The 16,208-nt window shown below is 34.6% G+C and overlaps 1 protein-coding gene across 3 annotated transcripts in view; it reads left to right on the top strand.

Moving 5' to 3' along the window:
• sgcd (sarcoglycan, delta (dystrophin-associated glycoprotein)) overlaps positions 1–16,208 on the top strand; it is a 132,790-nt gene that overhangs the window by 71,958 nt on the left and 44,624 nt on the right. The window contains exon 1 of one of the 3 annotated variants that reach the window (XM_089017486.1): positions 14,491–14,728. The exons of the other annotated variants lie outside the window; for them this stretch is intronic. Coding sequence (XP_088873612.1) covers positions 14,726–14,728 — 3 coding nt within the window. The 5' untranslated portion in view covers positions 14,491–14,725. Of the gene's footprint in view, positions 1–14,490; positions 14,729–16,208 lie in introns of those variants that run through there. 3 annotated transcript variants of the gene reach the window in all.

Genomic DNA, 16,208 nt, shown 5'->3' with positions numbered 1-16,208 from the left:
GTGTTTGACGCATCCGAGCCGCCGGCGCGTTCAAGTAATTAGTTGCCGTCTTGTAAACGAAGCAGGAAACAGCGTCTCCGGTGGTTCCACCCCGAGGCGCAGCGCTCTGCCACCTATTGTTATCCCACCGCGGCACTAAAACGGAGATATTTTTTTTACAGGTGATTCTATCGGCAAAAATAAATAAATAAATAAATACAGAAATAAATACAGAAATAAATAAAAATGATCAAATGAAACCAATCGGCGCAGTATCTAAATCTGTCAGCCAGATGCGTTTTTAAATATTTATGTATTTATTTATTTTTGTTTATTTCTTTAATTGTTTATTTATTTTTATTTTTATTCACATATTTATTTGTTTATTTATTTATTTACATTAGTTTATTTAATCATTTATTTTTGTATGTTTTATTCGTTTATTTTGTATTTATTTATTTATTTAGTCCTTTGCCAATCTATTTATCGGTTATTTATTTATTTGATTTAATTTATGTATTTATTTATTTATCATGTTTTTATTCATTTCTTTTGGACTTCTTTATTCATGTGTATTTTATGTATTTTTCATTCATTTTTAATGTTTTATATTTATTTATTTATTTATTTATTTATATTTATCTATCTATCTATCTATCTATCTATCTATCTATCTATCTATCTATTTATTTGATTTAATTCATGTATTTATTTATTTATTTATTATGTTTTTATTCATTTATTTTGTAATTCTTTATTTATGTGTATTTTATGTATTTTTCATTCATTTTTTATTTATTTATTCATTTATTTATGCGGTGTGTATTTATTTATTGTGTATTATTTATTTGTTCTTTAGATATGTATTTGTTTATGTAATCAGGTATTTATTCATGTAGTTTGTATGTATTTATTTATTTGCATATTGTTTACTTATGTAATTATTAATGTATTTATTCTTTATTTCATATTTATTTAGCTATTTATTTAATTATTTATCTGTGTAGTTGTATTTATTTATTTATTTATTTATTATACCCATTTATTTATTATACCCAGTTTCATTTTGTGCTCAGTCTTCTCCATTTTTAAACTCTTCAAATATGTTTCACGGTGAAAATATTTCAAATGTCTTCCAATTCTATCAATGTTGCGCAAGTTGATTAATCATGTCTGGAATTATCCGGCAGGCATTCGCTTTCTGTCTCCATTTCCGGTTTATTGGAGCTTCGTTCTGGTGAGCTTGCAGAGATGGCTTTGAAATACCCCCCTTTGTGCTTGAAATATACAACCCCAACCCCCCCCCCCTCACCCCCATGAAGGGAATCATACCTTTTTCCCCTCGCAAACTTGCACCAATCTCCTCCCAGGACATAAATATTGACACATCTCTCCTGGATTTAATATTTACTTGCCGTGTCTCACGGGCAGGCGACAATGCGCCGGCACGCGAGCGCACATGCCCCGCGGCGTCCGTGTTTCTGCCACTCGGCTCTTCGGATGTGTGTTTGTGTGTGTGTGTGTGTGGATGATAAAGAAGATACACCTCCTGAAATATGGTCAAATAACACCCATTTTAACAAATTCAGACAAAAACTTTCCTTTCACTGTTCCACTGCAATTTCCTGGCCCAAATATCAACATAAAATTGATTAAAATTAATTAAAATTAATAATTAAATTAATTTGTATATTTTTTTTAATTGATTGAAAAAAAATATTTGGATAACGACTAATTTTTGACATTTAAAAAATAAATAAAAACATTTTTTTTTCATGTTGCTTTTAGTGTACACTCATTCAGCCCTAATAACATTGGTCATTCTTTGTGGATGATAAAGAAGATACACCTGCCAAAATAGCGTCAAATAACGCCCATTTGAACAAATTCAGACAAAAACTCTCCTTTTACTCTTCCATTGCAATTTCGTGGCCCAAATGTCGACAGAAAACGTGATTACAATTAATTAAATTATTTTTTTTTCTTTTATTGAAAAAAATGATTTGGATAATGAATAATTTTTGACATTTAAAAATAAATAAAATAAATGAAATAAATAAAAACACAATTTTTCATGTTGCTTTTAGTTTACACACAACAGCCCTTGATTGAGCCCAAATAACTCATAACTTAATGAATTAATAAATAAATATATATAGCCAAATAAATTAATAATTAAATGAAATTGTCTTTTTTACTGATTGAAAAAGTGATTTGGATAATGAATAATTTATTAAAAAAATAAAAACACAATTTTTCATGTTGCTTCTACTGTACACAGATCGGTCAACAGCCCTAATTACATTGATCATTCTTCGCGGATGATAAAGAAGATACACCGGCGGCCATCTTGCATTATTTTGTTGGGAACCAGCAATTTTTCATATTTTGGCACTTTCGAAAAACAAAAACACCCAAAAAAGTTTGTCGAAACTTCGACAAGTGTCAAAAACGGCGTCACTCCATTGCTATGATTTATTTTGCACATTTTTTGACAGCGTGACAGTTAAGAAAAATGGCTGCAAAGGATGGCAGCTGATGCAAGAAGAAAACCAAGAAGCGCTCGCCATCCTTTGACCTTCTCTCGCGCGTAAAAAAAAAAAAATAGAACGGGCGCATTCGATTGTCCCTCCCCCGAACAATAATGGCCGCCCGAAGAACCCACCCCCCTCCCCCCTTGAGGCTTTAGGATAATAGATCCATATGCGACGCCACATTGACGCTAATTAATAGCCGCACCGAAGCGCGGCATACGCGTCACTCGTCATTTAGCATCGTGACCTTCTACTTAAAGGGCCGGCGCTCGCCAGATTGGTGGGCGGATGGGTGGGAGGTGGGGGAGGGGGTCGCCATTGTGAGGTGAAGTGGCGCTTCTTTTGATCCGAGCAGGAAGCTCCGAAAATTCCGTGAACTTTTCATGAAACTGCTGCCGCTTGCGTTTTCAATGTTTTGGGTCAATTATCCAAGCGAAGGTTTCTTATGTAACGTTTTACAAAAAGAATATCGGCGACCTGACAAAGAAAATGCGAAAGAACAGAAACTTGAAAGTGAAAACTGAAAAGTGCTCACAGGCTCAGGTTTAGTCAGATTTATTGACATTTATTACAATTATTCAAAATTAAATTTCATTTGTAATTTGAAATTGAAAATTTTTAATTTAATTTGTAATTTAAAATGTGTAAAAAAAAAGATTAAAAAGCTGATTTGGATCATGATTTTTTTTACATAAAAAAATAAATAAACATTTCAATTTTTCAACAGATTGAGCCCTAATAACATTGGTGATTCCTCGCGGATGATAAAGAAGATACACCATCCTAAATATCGCCAATTTTAACAAATTTAGACCAAAAACTCTCCAAAATGTGCCTCCCATCATTCCATTGCAATTTTCTGCCGCACATAATTCAAATTATTTAACATCAATTAAAAATAATTACAATTAATTACAACTAATTAAAAAAATTACAGTTCTTAAAATAATTAAAATAAATAAAATAATTAAAAAATAAATAACGTAAATAAAAAAATTAAAATGTATTAAGATGTCTTACAATTTCTTACAATTTATTTAAATAAATATATATTATATTTCAAACAGTTATTTCCCAGAACATTCTGCATTTTATTTTATTTTATTTTATTTTATTTTATTTTACCTGTATGCCAAAAGTTCTTTACTCAACGTAAATTCCGAAGAAATCGACAATATCCCAAATAAAGTGATTACCGTATTTTCTGCAATATAAGGCACAACTAAAATAAAATATTTTTTTCAAAAACTGACCATGCGCCTCATCATGCGGTGCGCCTGATGTATGGAAAACATTTTAAAATATGTCATTCATGGAAGGGTGCCCCTTATAATGCGGTGCACCTGATGTATGGAAAAGGTTTAAAAATTTTGTAAAAGGCGCACCTTATACTTCAGAAAATACAGTACTTTTATTTTGAAAATCTTTATGTTCATTTCATCAACAACAACAAAAACAATTGCATATTTTTTTCGGATTTAATGTGGTTTACGTCTTCATTTTGGAGCTACGCCCGGTGTTTAAAAAATGCTCAACGGCAGATTTAGACAAATAATGTCTGCTTCTCGCACTTGTACTTCCAGACCAGCTGCTCGCTGAGCGAAGGGAGAGTTGAATTATTAAACGAACCAACATTTCGTCGGCCTTTTGTGTTGCCGTTGAAATCGGTAATGAGGTCACCGGAGATGCGTCCATAAATTGTCTCGGAGACATTCTGTCTCTCTATTTATTACCGAATTGCGCGACGGCTTGGTTCAGCACCCCGTTAGCTCCCGCTTGAGCTACCAAGTACTGTGGAATCGTGATTTTTTTTTTTTTAATAAAGTTTTTTTTTAAATCAAATATCATTGAAAAACACATACCTAAGTGGTGATTATTAGTCATTCTCTGCAGAGGATAAAGAAAATGTCTATCGTTCTGTTAATCCCTCACCTTGTGTTCCAAATCTGCCAAGGTGTGTGTTTATGAAATGTATTATTATTATTATCTATTAGCGAGCTAGCCTTGAGAGTTTTGAAAGGTGCTTAAAAATGTAATGTATTATTATTATTATTACAGTAAAGTCTCGTTATATCGATATTCAAGGGAGTCCGAAAAAATATCGATATAACCGGGACTATCGATATATCCGATATCGATATAACGAGACTTTACTGTATTATTATTATTATTATTATTATTATTATTATTATTATTATTATTATTATTGTTATTATTATTATTATCTATTAGTGTCATGATCTGGTTGGCGACCAACGGGGGGCGCTGTCGGCCCCGCCTGCACCCGCACAGGTGCTGGTCGTCCCGATCAAATTGGCGACCAGCGGGTAGCGACGTCAGCCCTGCCGGCAGCCTCGCAGGTGCTGGTCGTTACAATCAATGACACTTAAAAAGACACCTGGCACGATCATCCGGTGCCGATTCATTGTTTGTTTGCTGCTTGGTTGCAGCATGCATTGTGTACGTGTTTGTTTAACCTTGGCGGACTTTTACACTTGGTTTTCTGTTGCTACTTTGTATTTTTTCCATTCAGATCATTTTGATGTTTTACATTTTGTTCCTGCTGACTTTATTTTAATACAATTTGTCAAACAACCTCCTGCTCCCTCCTGCCTGCTTTTTGGGATCCGAACCCGCCATCACCACCTCGCAAAACCGTGACAGAATGAATCGGCCAACCATCGGATCCCGCAGGTACATCGGACCCGTCTCATTTCCACCCTGTGCCTGGCAATGCTACGTCCACGTTAGCGCAAGCCTCGTCGAGTTTGAATTGCGTCACTCGACGAGCCGCAACGTCCACGTAAACGTCCGGCCGAGACCTCCTTCCAGGTGGCCGTCCAGGGTGACCCTGGGTGACTGGCATTGCACGCCCACGTCCAGCCACGCTGTCGTCGTGCATGACGGATTGAGTCTCATCCACGACGAGCCGTGCAACGTCCGCGTCAATGTCAGTCCGAGACCCCACTCACCGCTGGATCCCGGAGCGGCTCTGGACCCGTCTCGTTCCCCCGGAGCCGGGCAGTTCACGCCCACGTCGGCGTCCGGCCGAGACCTGGTCCCATACGGCCGTACGGGGTGCCATTCTGCGCCTGGCAGTTCGACGTCCACGCAGAGCCATGCGCCGTCGCGTGAACGTGCGAGAGGGATCGCACTCACGCCCACGACGATCCGTGCCGCGTCTTCGTCCACCCCAGGCCGAGTCCCGTTCCCATCAGGCCGCCGCCCGTCGTATGCTGGAGAGGCCGCGGTTGCCCTCTCCACCGACCGTTCCCTGGCGAGTGGACCTTTTGGGAGACTGTTGGGACTTCTGGAAGCAGCCCCTTGAAGGGGGGGTACTGTCATGATCTGGTTGGCGACCAACGGGGGGCGCTGTCGGCCCCGCCTGCACCTGCACAGGTGCTGGTCGTCCCGATCAAATTGGCGACCAGCGGGTAGCGACGTCAGCCCTGCCGGCAGCCTCGCAGGTGCTGGTCGTTACAATCAATGACACTTAAAAAGACACCTGGCACGATCATCCGGTGCCGATTCATTGTTTGTTTGCTGCTTGGTTGCAGCATGCATTGTGTACGTGTTTGTTTAACCTTGGCGGACTTTTACACTTGGTTTTCTGTTGCTACTTTGTATTTTTTCCATTCAGATCATTTTGATGTTTTACATTTTGTTCCTGCTGACTTTATTTTAATACAATTTGTCAAACAACCTCCTGCTCCCTCCTGCCTGCTTTTTGGGATCCGAACCCGCCATCACCACCTCGCAAAACCGTGACAATTAGTGAGTTAGCCTTGAGAGTTTTCAAAGGCGCTTATAAATTAAATTTATTATTATTATTATCTATTAGCGAGCTTGCCTTGAGAGTTTTGAAAGGCGCTTAAAAATGAAATTTATTATTATTATTATTATTATTATTATTATTATTATTATTATTATTTATTCTCTATTAGCAAGCTAGCTTTCTATCTATTTGAGTTACTTTCGGGTTGAGTGAATGCTGCTGCGTGTGGCTGCCGCTGCTCACCCACAGCAAAACGTATCCTGTGACTGTAAACTGACCTTGAGAGTTTTGAAAGGCGCTTAAAATCGAAATGTATTATTATTATTATTATTATTATTATTATTATTATTATTATTATTATTATTAATATGTTCTTGCACACCATCTCCCACCCTCCCACAAATAAAAACAATATTTTTATGAGTCATTATTTTGTGCACTGGGAGAAGAATCAAAATGTCCTCCCGGAAACCCTTCCAAACCTAATACATTATGTAGCATGTAGCGCTAATGAATACTTCTGGAAATCTGCATTATTTCTAAGGCGTTTGCTCATTAGCGATCCTCTGCAGGCTACGTCGTCATCATTAGCGACGGCTAACCCTGAACCAGGGGTCGTCTATACGTTGAGGGTCTTCCTGTATGTCAATCTGCGTGAAATAGACGCCGTATTCGATTGTATTTTGTACACCCAGCCCCAATTTCAACCTCACATAACTCCAGACCCATGTAATTTAGGAATTAACTCTTTTTTTCTGATGAAAGTAGAGCGTCTCTTTCTAATTCTTCTGTACCTGAAACACAACAAAACAAAAGCTTTGACTCGATTGTATACATATATATTATTTTGTGATTATTTATTTTATTTTATTATTTTTATATTTTCAATTTTTTATTATATTTTCTATATTTTTACTATATTTACATATTATTGTCTATTTTATGTAAGATTTTATTATCTTCACTATTTTTACTATATATTTATTATTATTATTATTTTGTATTATTTTTATATTTTGTCTCTATTTATGTATTATTATTTATTACGTTACTTCCGGGTTGAGTGAACGCTGGCGCGTGTGGCTGCCGCTGCTCACCCGCAAAAAAATCTCCTGTGACTGTGAAGTGTTCTTGAGAGTTTTGAAAGGTGCTTATAAATGAAATGTATTATTTCTATTATTATTAGGTGTCAACAAAACTCTACTTTTGTCAAAACCGGCTTCCTCAACTCACCCCGATGTAGTTCCATTGGCCATAAACGCCACGCCCACGCCAGTCTGCGGCATCCCTCGGCTACGACTTAACGACGTTGAACTTTCAGCTGTTTCAAAAGTAAAAACAAAACAAAAGAAAAATCACTTTAAATTAGCAATAGCGAAAAAGCCAAACAAACGCACCCGAGCGTTCTTTTCACCGCTGGTTCGCGCCGTAAATGTCGTCTTGTCTCTCCGTCTTTGGCGCTCAGCGTCTCTTTGCTTACTCATAAATAAATTCATGGGCCTCTTAAGACAACATCTTTATGACACGCGCTTTCCCGGGACGCGTCCGTACAAGCTAGCTTAACCTTGTTGCACGCGTGGCTTCCTCCTCACCTCGCTCGCTCGTCGCGGATCAATGGCGGAAACAACTTCAAAAGGGGGGGGGGGTAGCGTAACGACTCAAAAGGATGTAGCCGCTAAAGGAACTAGCGCTAACGCAGGAAGGTCCGAGTGTTAGCTTGCGTCCACGCGCCGTTGTTGCATTCGCTTAGAAATATCCTATTAGCATCGCTAACTAGCGTGACTGAAGCTGTAACTAAGCACTAATGTGGACAAAAGGCAAAGTGTTTGCTAGCACATTGCTCATGCTAACATATGGGCAAACAATTTCAAATCTGTCATTTTTCTATGCCATTTATATGTACTCTATTAGCTAGCTAGCTAGCTATCTGGCTAGCTATCTATTCACTATCTAACTGGTTGGCTATCTAGCGAGGTATCTGTTGGCTATCGACTGGCTAGCTAGCTAGTTTTCTATCTTTTTCTGGGTTCTGGGTTGAGTGACCGCTGGCGCGTGTGGCTGCCACCGCTCACCCACAGAAAAACTTATCCTGTATATGTATTGTATTGTATTTTGTACAGATGCCCCCATTTCAAGCCAAGATAACTCCAGAGCCAATTTAGGAATTAACTCTTTTTTTCTGGAATTTGAGTGACAATGACAAAAACCCTGGCACTGGAGTGAATGAGTTAAGGGTAAAAAAATAAAAAATACATATACATAAAAATGTATATGTATTTTTTATTTTTTTTGCAATAATCTGTCGGGACTTTATCGGTAGCGATGCGGGTCGCTAGCTCGCATGTAAATCTAATTTTCCGGCAGTAGTTTAATGTCAGCACTCTGGCTCTGCTTCATTTCACTTTTGGCGACTGTTATTCATCATCCATCTTGCTAGCTTAACTCCCCCGGCGGAACAACGGTGGCGTTGTAGTGCTTCGGAACAGATTGCATTGTGGGTCCTGAGAGAATAGCGCTAGGACTGCACGGCTGTAATCGGGGAAGAAAATGTAAAAAAAAATGGATTTAATGAAGTAAAGGTTTAGGTTTAAATGACATTGGCGCATTAACGCGTGTGAAGTTCGCTAAATGTCTACTGGAGGAAACAAGTTGGAAGGAGTGGTGACCAGTATCTGGAAGGTTTTGAAATTTACTTAAAAAACATACATCTTGAAATGTGATTTTTTTATGTTCTCGTTTTAACATTTTTTATTTTATTTTAAATAAAAAAATTACAATTTTCATACTTTCAAAAGTTCAAAATTAGAAAATTAGAACATTAGAAAATTACTAAATCACTAAATTATTAAATTACAAAATTACAAAATTACAAAATTACAAAATTGGAAAATTCAAAAATTAGAAAATTAAAAAATTCGAAAATTCTAAAACTAGAAAATTTGAACATTTGAAAATTTGAAACGTAGAAAATTAGAAAATTAGGAAATTAGAAAATTAGGAAATTAGAAAATTATTAAATTATTAAATTATTAAATTATTAAATTATTAAATTATTAAATTATTAAATTATTAAATTATTAAATTCGAAAACTAGAAAATTTGAAAATTTGAACATTAGAAAATTAGAAAATTAGAAGAGTTAGAAAATTTGAACTTTTCTACATCTCTACATTTCTAAATGTTTACATTTTAATTTTTTTAATGTCACTGTTTTACTATTTTTAATTTCAAAATGTCAAAATTGTTAACATTTTACTGTTTTACCATTTTTCATTTCAAAATGTCAAAATGTCAAAATATCAAAATAAAAAAAAGTAAAATGTATAACTTTCAAAATTTTACATTTTCAATTTTTCAAAATGTCTACATTTCCACATTTAAACATTTAAAAATCAAAATAAAACCACATTTTGGTGCAACTAAATTCGAAACATTGTGATTTAATATCCAATCATCTCATGCAAAATTCCGGTTGGCAATTCACGGTCTTGTGGATATTTGACACAACAGTGCAGTCTATAAACTAGTCGTTTAACATTTTTTTTCTTTTTTTTTATGTCTTATATCTTGACAATTTTATGTTCAATTCGATTTTGTCCGCATCTCAACTAAATCCTCCGGAAAAGACAGCGGATGGTGCCTCTAAATCAGGCGCTTGTGACACAGTAGACAAGATTAAAAAATAAAAAATATGGCTATTCTGCGAGCATGAAAATCAGCGCGTTATTCTTTAGCATTGTGACCGGATGCACTTTGCTCGTTAGCGTAGCGCCGCGGCGTGATTGTTCCATCACTTCAAGGAATAATTGTGGCTCCTAATGATGAAAGATATGGAATGGGGAATCGGGGAGACTTGTGATTTTCAGCCAAATGGAAAATATGGATTTTTTTTTTTAAATAAACCACCTGTGTGTGGTGGCAGCACTTTTGTCGTGTATCTGTACAGCGGCGTATTCGGAACGCTCGCCCTCAGGGACGCCAAAGCGCAGACAGATGAGTGATGGCGAAGCAAAATGAGAGTTAGTCCGTAGTACAGCGGAGTGCAGTCGGCGATGATGTGATCTCCGCGGAGGTGCCGGGTGGGGGGCTGTGGGGGAGGGGGGGGTGGGTAATGGCAAGAAAACGCAATCGATCTGGGACTAATTAGCACCCTTCTTTTTGATATCGGCGGCGATTGATTTTGCTACCTGAGCCTTCCGGAAAAGGGGGGGGGGGGGGGGGGAGGGGGGGTTAGACCTTGAGCAAATTAATCCACCATAAGACCACCATCACGTTGCAATTATAGAAAGCTTCACCACCACCAGAAAAATAAGTAAATAAATTGATAGATGCATAAATAAATAAATAAATAAATAAATAAATAAATAAATAAATAAATGAATGAATGAATAAATAAATAAATACACTTTTGTAAATAAATAAATATCTGAATGAAAAAATAAAACAAGTAAATAAATGAATACGTAAATTACTAAATATATAAATAGATAGATGGATAAACAAATAATTTAATAAATATAAATAAATAAATAAATGAATGAATACACTTTTTTAAATAAATAAATATCTGAATGAAAAAATAAAATAAGTAAATAAATGAATACGTAAATTACTAGATATATATAAATAGATAGATGGATAAACAAATAATTTAATAAATAAATAAATAAATAGAGAAATAAATAGAGAAATAGATAGATGGATAAATAAATAAATAAACGAATGAATGAATACAAACAAACAAATAAATGAATATAGAAAGAAAGAAAGAACTAAATACAATTTTGTAAATAGATAAATAAATACATAAATAAATAAATAGAGAAAGAAAGAAATAAATAACTAAATACAATTTTGTAAATAAATTAATATCTGAATGAATAAATAAATTAATTAATTAAAATAAATAAATAAATAGACGAGTAAAAGAGGAAAAGAGTAAACGAGTAAATGAGTAAATATGTAAATACATAAAATGAGTAAATATATAGATAGCTAGATAAACACATAATTAATTTCATGAATAAATAAATAAATACCTAAATAAATAAATAAATAGGCAAATAGGTAAATAAATAAATTGGTAAATCAATAAATAAATATACAAATAAATAAATAGATCAATAGGTAAATAAATAAATAAATAGGCAAATACATAAATAGGTAAATATATAAGTAAATATATAGATAGATGTATAAAGACATAAAAAATAAACAAATAAAGTAAATAGAGTAAATGAGTAAATTAGTAAATCAGTAAATATATAGATAGCTAGATAAACAAATAATTAATTTCATAAATAAATAAATAAATAAATAAATCGTTAAGTAGGTAAGTAAATAAATAGGTAAATAAATAAATATACAAATAAATAAATAGATCAATAGGTAAATAAATAAATAGGCAAATAAATAAATAGGTAAATATATAAATATATAGATAGATGTACAAAGACATAAAAAATAAACAAATAAATATATAGGTAAATAAATAAATACATATATACATGCTTACATGCATACATGCTTATTTACATACATACATAAATACATAAATACGCAGACGCACACACTATATCGCGGCATGCAACTGTGTCATGTACATCATCGGAAGCAGTGGAAGAATCAAGATCATATCTCAAGTGTCTCAAAAAATAAAATATATCAATAATATAAACGACATAAAATGTGAGCTATTCAAACTATTTGCCCCTGACCCACGATAGAAAAACATCGGCGTCATTGACTCCTTGCCGAACAAAAAGAAAAATATCATCGGTGTACAAAAGACTCCCATTTTTATCAAGTTGAAGGCTACTGCGACAACGCGGACAAAGAAAACAAAACGTTAGCATCGCGACAAAATGCCGCAAAAATCAATTCAGAGCCTCCCAACGGTGAGACTGACGCGTGTACTGAACTGAAACTGAAAGCCTTTTTGGAAAGGACGGGAAGAAAACAATGAAAAGTAACATTGCGTCGGCGCTACGCCCCTCGGCTTGTGTAACAGATGTGATTAGCTCGTGTAGCTAATATGCTCGCTCACGCTTGACATGCAGTCCAGGGAACAGCGAGCACATTGCCTTGCTCTGCTGCCCACTTACCATTCAGGCCTTCGCCGATGCCCTTCGGCGACTGAACAATGATTGCTATTGTGCGGTTGTTTTTTTTTTTTTTTTTTAGTTTTCTTTTTTTTTTTGTGTGTGTGTGTGTCTTTTGTCTTCCCCAGCACTAAACAAGCCACACTGCGACTCGCATTTTCATCACGGCTTATGTTGCAAATCAATGCAATGTAAACATCGACCGAAATGACCGAGCCAAAATGGTGGAAAATGGATATCTCTATCTTTTTAATGACTGCTTTCTAAATAGTTATCCAACCGTTTTTGTGAAATTAAAACGACGCAAAGTCAATCTTTTGCGCTATGTGAAGAAACAAATACATCAACCAATACAGAAATAAATAAACGAATACATAAATAAATAAACAATAAATTAACAAATACATAAATAAATAATCAATAAATAAATAAATAGCTACATGAATAAATAAATACATAAATAAATAAACAATAAATAAATACATACATAAATAAATAGCTAAATAGATACATGGATAAATAAATAAATAGATACATGAATAAATAAATACATAAATAAATAAACAATAAATAAATACATACATAAATAAATAGCTAAATAGATACATGGATAAATAAATAAATAAATAAATAAATAAATAGATACATGAATAAATAAATACATAAATAAATAAACAATAAATAAATACATACATGAATAAATAGCTAAATAGATACATGGATAAATAAATAAATAAATAGATACATAAATAGATACATACATAAATAAACAATAAATAAATACATACATAAATAAATAGCTAAATAGATACATGGATAAATAAATAAATAAATAAATAAATAAATAAATAAATAAATAAATAGTACAGAAATAAACATATAAACAAATACACAAATAAATAAATGAACAAATAAATAAATAAATAAATAGTACAGAAATAAATACAGAAACAAATACACAAAGAAATACACAAATAAATAAATGAACAAATAAATAAATAAATAAATAAATAAATAAATAAATAAATAGTACAGAAATAAATACAGAAACAAATACACAAAGAAATACACAAAGAAATACATAAAAGAGTACAGAAATAAATACATAAACAAATACACAAAGAAACACACAAATAAATAAACAAATACATAAACAAACAAATAATTAAGCAAATTAATACACAACCAAATAAATAAATAAATACATAAATAAATAGTACAGAAATAAATACAGGAACAAATACACAAAGAAATATATTAATAAATAAATACACAAACTAGTACAGAAATAAATACATAAACAAATACACAAATAAATAAATAGTACAGAAATAAATACACAAACAAATACACAAATAAAAAAATAAAATAAATAAATAAATAAATAAAATAATACAGAAATAAACACAAACAAATACACAAAGTAATACACAAATAAACAAATAAGCAAATCTATCAATCAATTAATCAATCAATACAGGATCTCTGAGTGTGCTATCCTGGATTTTTCCTGGCTTGTTCTAATCACCATTTTAATTTCTGTGCTTTCTTTAAAAATGTAAAAAAAAAAAAAGGTTAACTGCAAAGCCCTCATATTGATAAGGTGTGATCAGATTGGCATCAAAACGGCAACGCAACAGAAAAACGGACATTTTCGTTTCGGGACGACGCGACGAGTCAAGCGAGTGTGGCTGCCGCTGCTCACCCACAGAAAAACGTATCCTGTGATTGTAAAGTGACCTTGAAAGTTTTGGAAAGGCGCTTAGAAATAAAATGTATTATTATTATTATTATTATTATTATTATTATTATTATTATTATTATTATTATTATTATTATCATTATTATTATTATTATTATTATTATTAAAATGTCATTTTTGAGCGGTAATGACATCGCCATACTTTTCATATAATTTCATAACTGGACTCTGATTATCCGTCATACAAATGTGAAAAACCAGCCGGTGGGGAGAAAAAAAAAATAATAATAATAATAATAAAATAGGGGGCGTGGTTTGGACTGGGTTGCCGTGACGACATATGACAAGTAAGCACTGCCCCTTTAAACTTCTCAGCACATGTGGCTTCTAAATCAGGCACACAAGTCAGAGGCCAGACTGAAACAACTCCACTCAGCACAGCAACAGCGGAAAAAAAAAGTCCGACAGTTTGTGTCGGGGAAAATCGTGTCGTGATTTAAAAAAAAAAAACTGAACAGGAAGTGAAAAGAAGTGCCGCTAGGGTCACTTTGCTAGCGACCTTTTTTTGAACAGCAGCGGTCAAATTCTTGCCAGGACGTTGGAATAAAGGGGACGAAATCGTCAAGAGGACATCATGGTAAGTTTGTCTTCACTTGGGAAATTTCCAGTGGGCGTGGAGAGGGGCCCAGCTGCATTCCGGTTAACTCTTTGCTAGCTGTGACGTTGCGATTAGCCAAGATGGCTTCCTGTTGGTTCTACTGGGGTAAAAAAAATACAAACCTAATTGAATGTAGCTTGTTAGCGTTAGTCAACATCGGAAATCTTTGAAACACCCAATTGAATTTGGCTATCTTGAAAAAAATCTGATTAGCTTGTTAGCTAATCTGCTTTTTTTTTTGTTAGCGCCTTTTAGAGTCCAAGTTGTTTATTTTTGCTCATTTCTTAATTTGTGATTGTCATCGCTTTTAATCCCGATTTTCTTTGAGTTTCATTTTGACAATACAATACAATACAATACAATACAATACATATTGATTGGTATAGCGCTTCAGCTGATGCTGTAACAAAGCGCTTAGCATGGATAGATATAATATACAGGAAATAAAGCAGTCACAAAGATAGTAGAAAGCACCAGGAAGTGAAACTAAGATCAATTTGGAATCCTGCTGAGTCGAATGTTGCTAGTTTTGGCTCTCTTCCTTAGCTCTGACATTTATTAGCATGATCTGTCATGTATATAATAATAATAATAATAATAATAATAATAATAATAATAATAATAATACATTTCATTCATAAGCGCTTTCTCTCGCTAAACTCTCAAGGTCACTTTACAGTCATAGGATACATTTTTTTTGTGGGTGAGCAGCGGCAGCCACATGCGCCAGCGTTCACTCAACCCGGAATAACTCAAACAGATAGAAAGTTAGCTAACTAGCTAGACAGTAGACAACCAATCGATATCAAGCCAGCTAGCTAGATAGCCAACATATAGCAAATAGCCAGCTACGTAGGCAGCCAGCTAGCTAGCTGGGTAGCCAGCCCCGATAGCTAGCTAGCCATGTGCCATATACTAGCCATCCACCATCCAGCTAGCCAGCTAACCCCCTAGCTGGCCACCTAGCCAGCCAGATAACCAGCTAGAAAGCTAGATAGCCAGATAGCTCAAGTGATAGTCCATCCCCAGACCTCATGATGACTAACTAGCTTTTTTTGTGGGGGGGGGGGGGGGGGTGAATGAATATGAATCAAAATATTGACTTTGCTTCTAACTTCCTTCTAAAAAAAATTCAAATAATAATAATGTGTTGGACGACCAAAAAAATCATGACTGCAGTTTGTGAGGAAATGAACTGGGCAGCTCACATTTTCCACCCATGTAGAGAAGCGGTTAAGGGGGAGGGAGGCGGAGCTTAAGGGGGGTTGGGGGGTTGACGGGGTGGCTCCCGGCCACACATTTGGTTTCAATTGCGTCTTCCCTCCGAGGAAAAGCGAGCTGCTATAAATAAGTTAGACGAGGTCGAGCGCTAGCCAGCTAAGCTACCGACTTGCCGGTTTGCAGGGAGCCTGGCGAGCAAAGACAATATTTGCTTCAAGGCCTTTTTTAGGGGGGTAAG

Source organism: Hippocampus bargibanti, linkage group LG16, assembly GCF_051943395.1.
Source record: "Hippocampus bargibanti isolate YZ-2025 linkage group LG16, ASM5194339v1, whole genome shotgun sequence".
Lineage (NCBI taxonomy): Eukaryota > Metazoa > Chordata > Actinopteri > Syngnathiformes > Syngnathidae > Hippocampus > Hippocampus bargibanti.
This window is presented reverse-complemented; position numbering and strand designations above follow the sequence as displayed.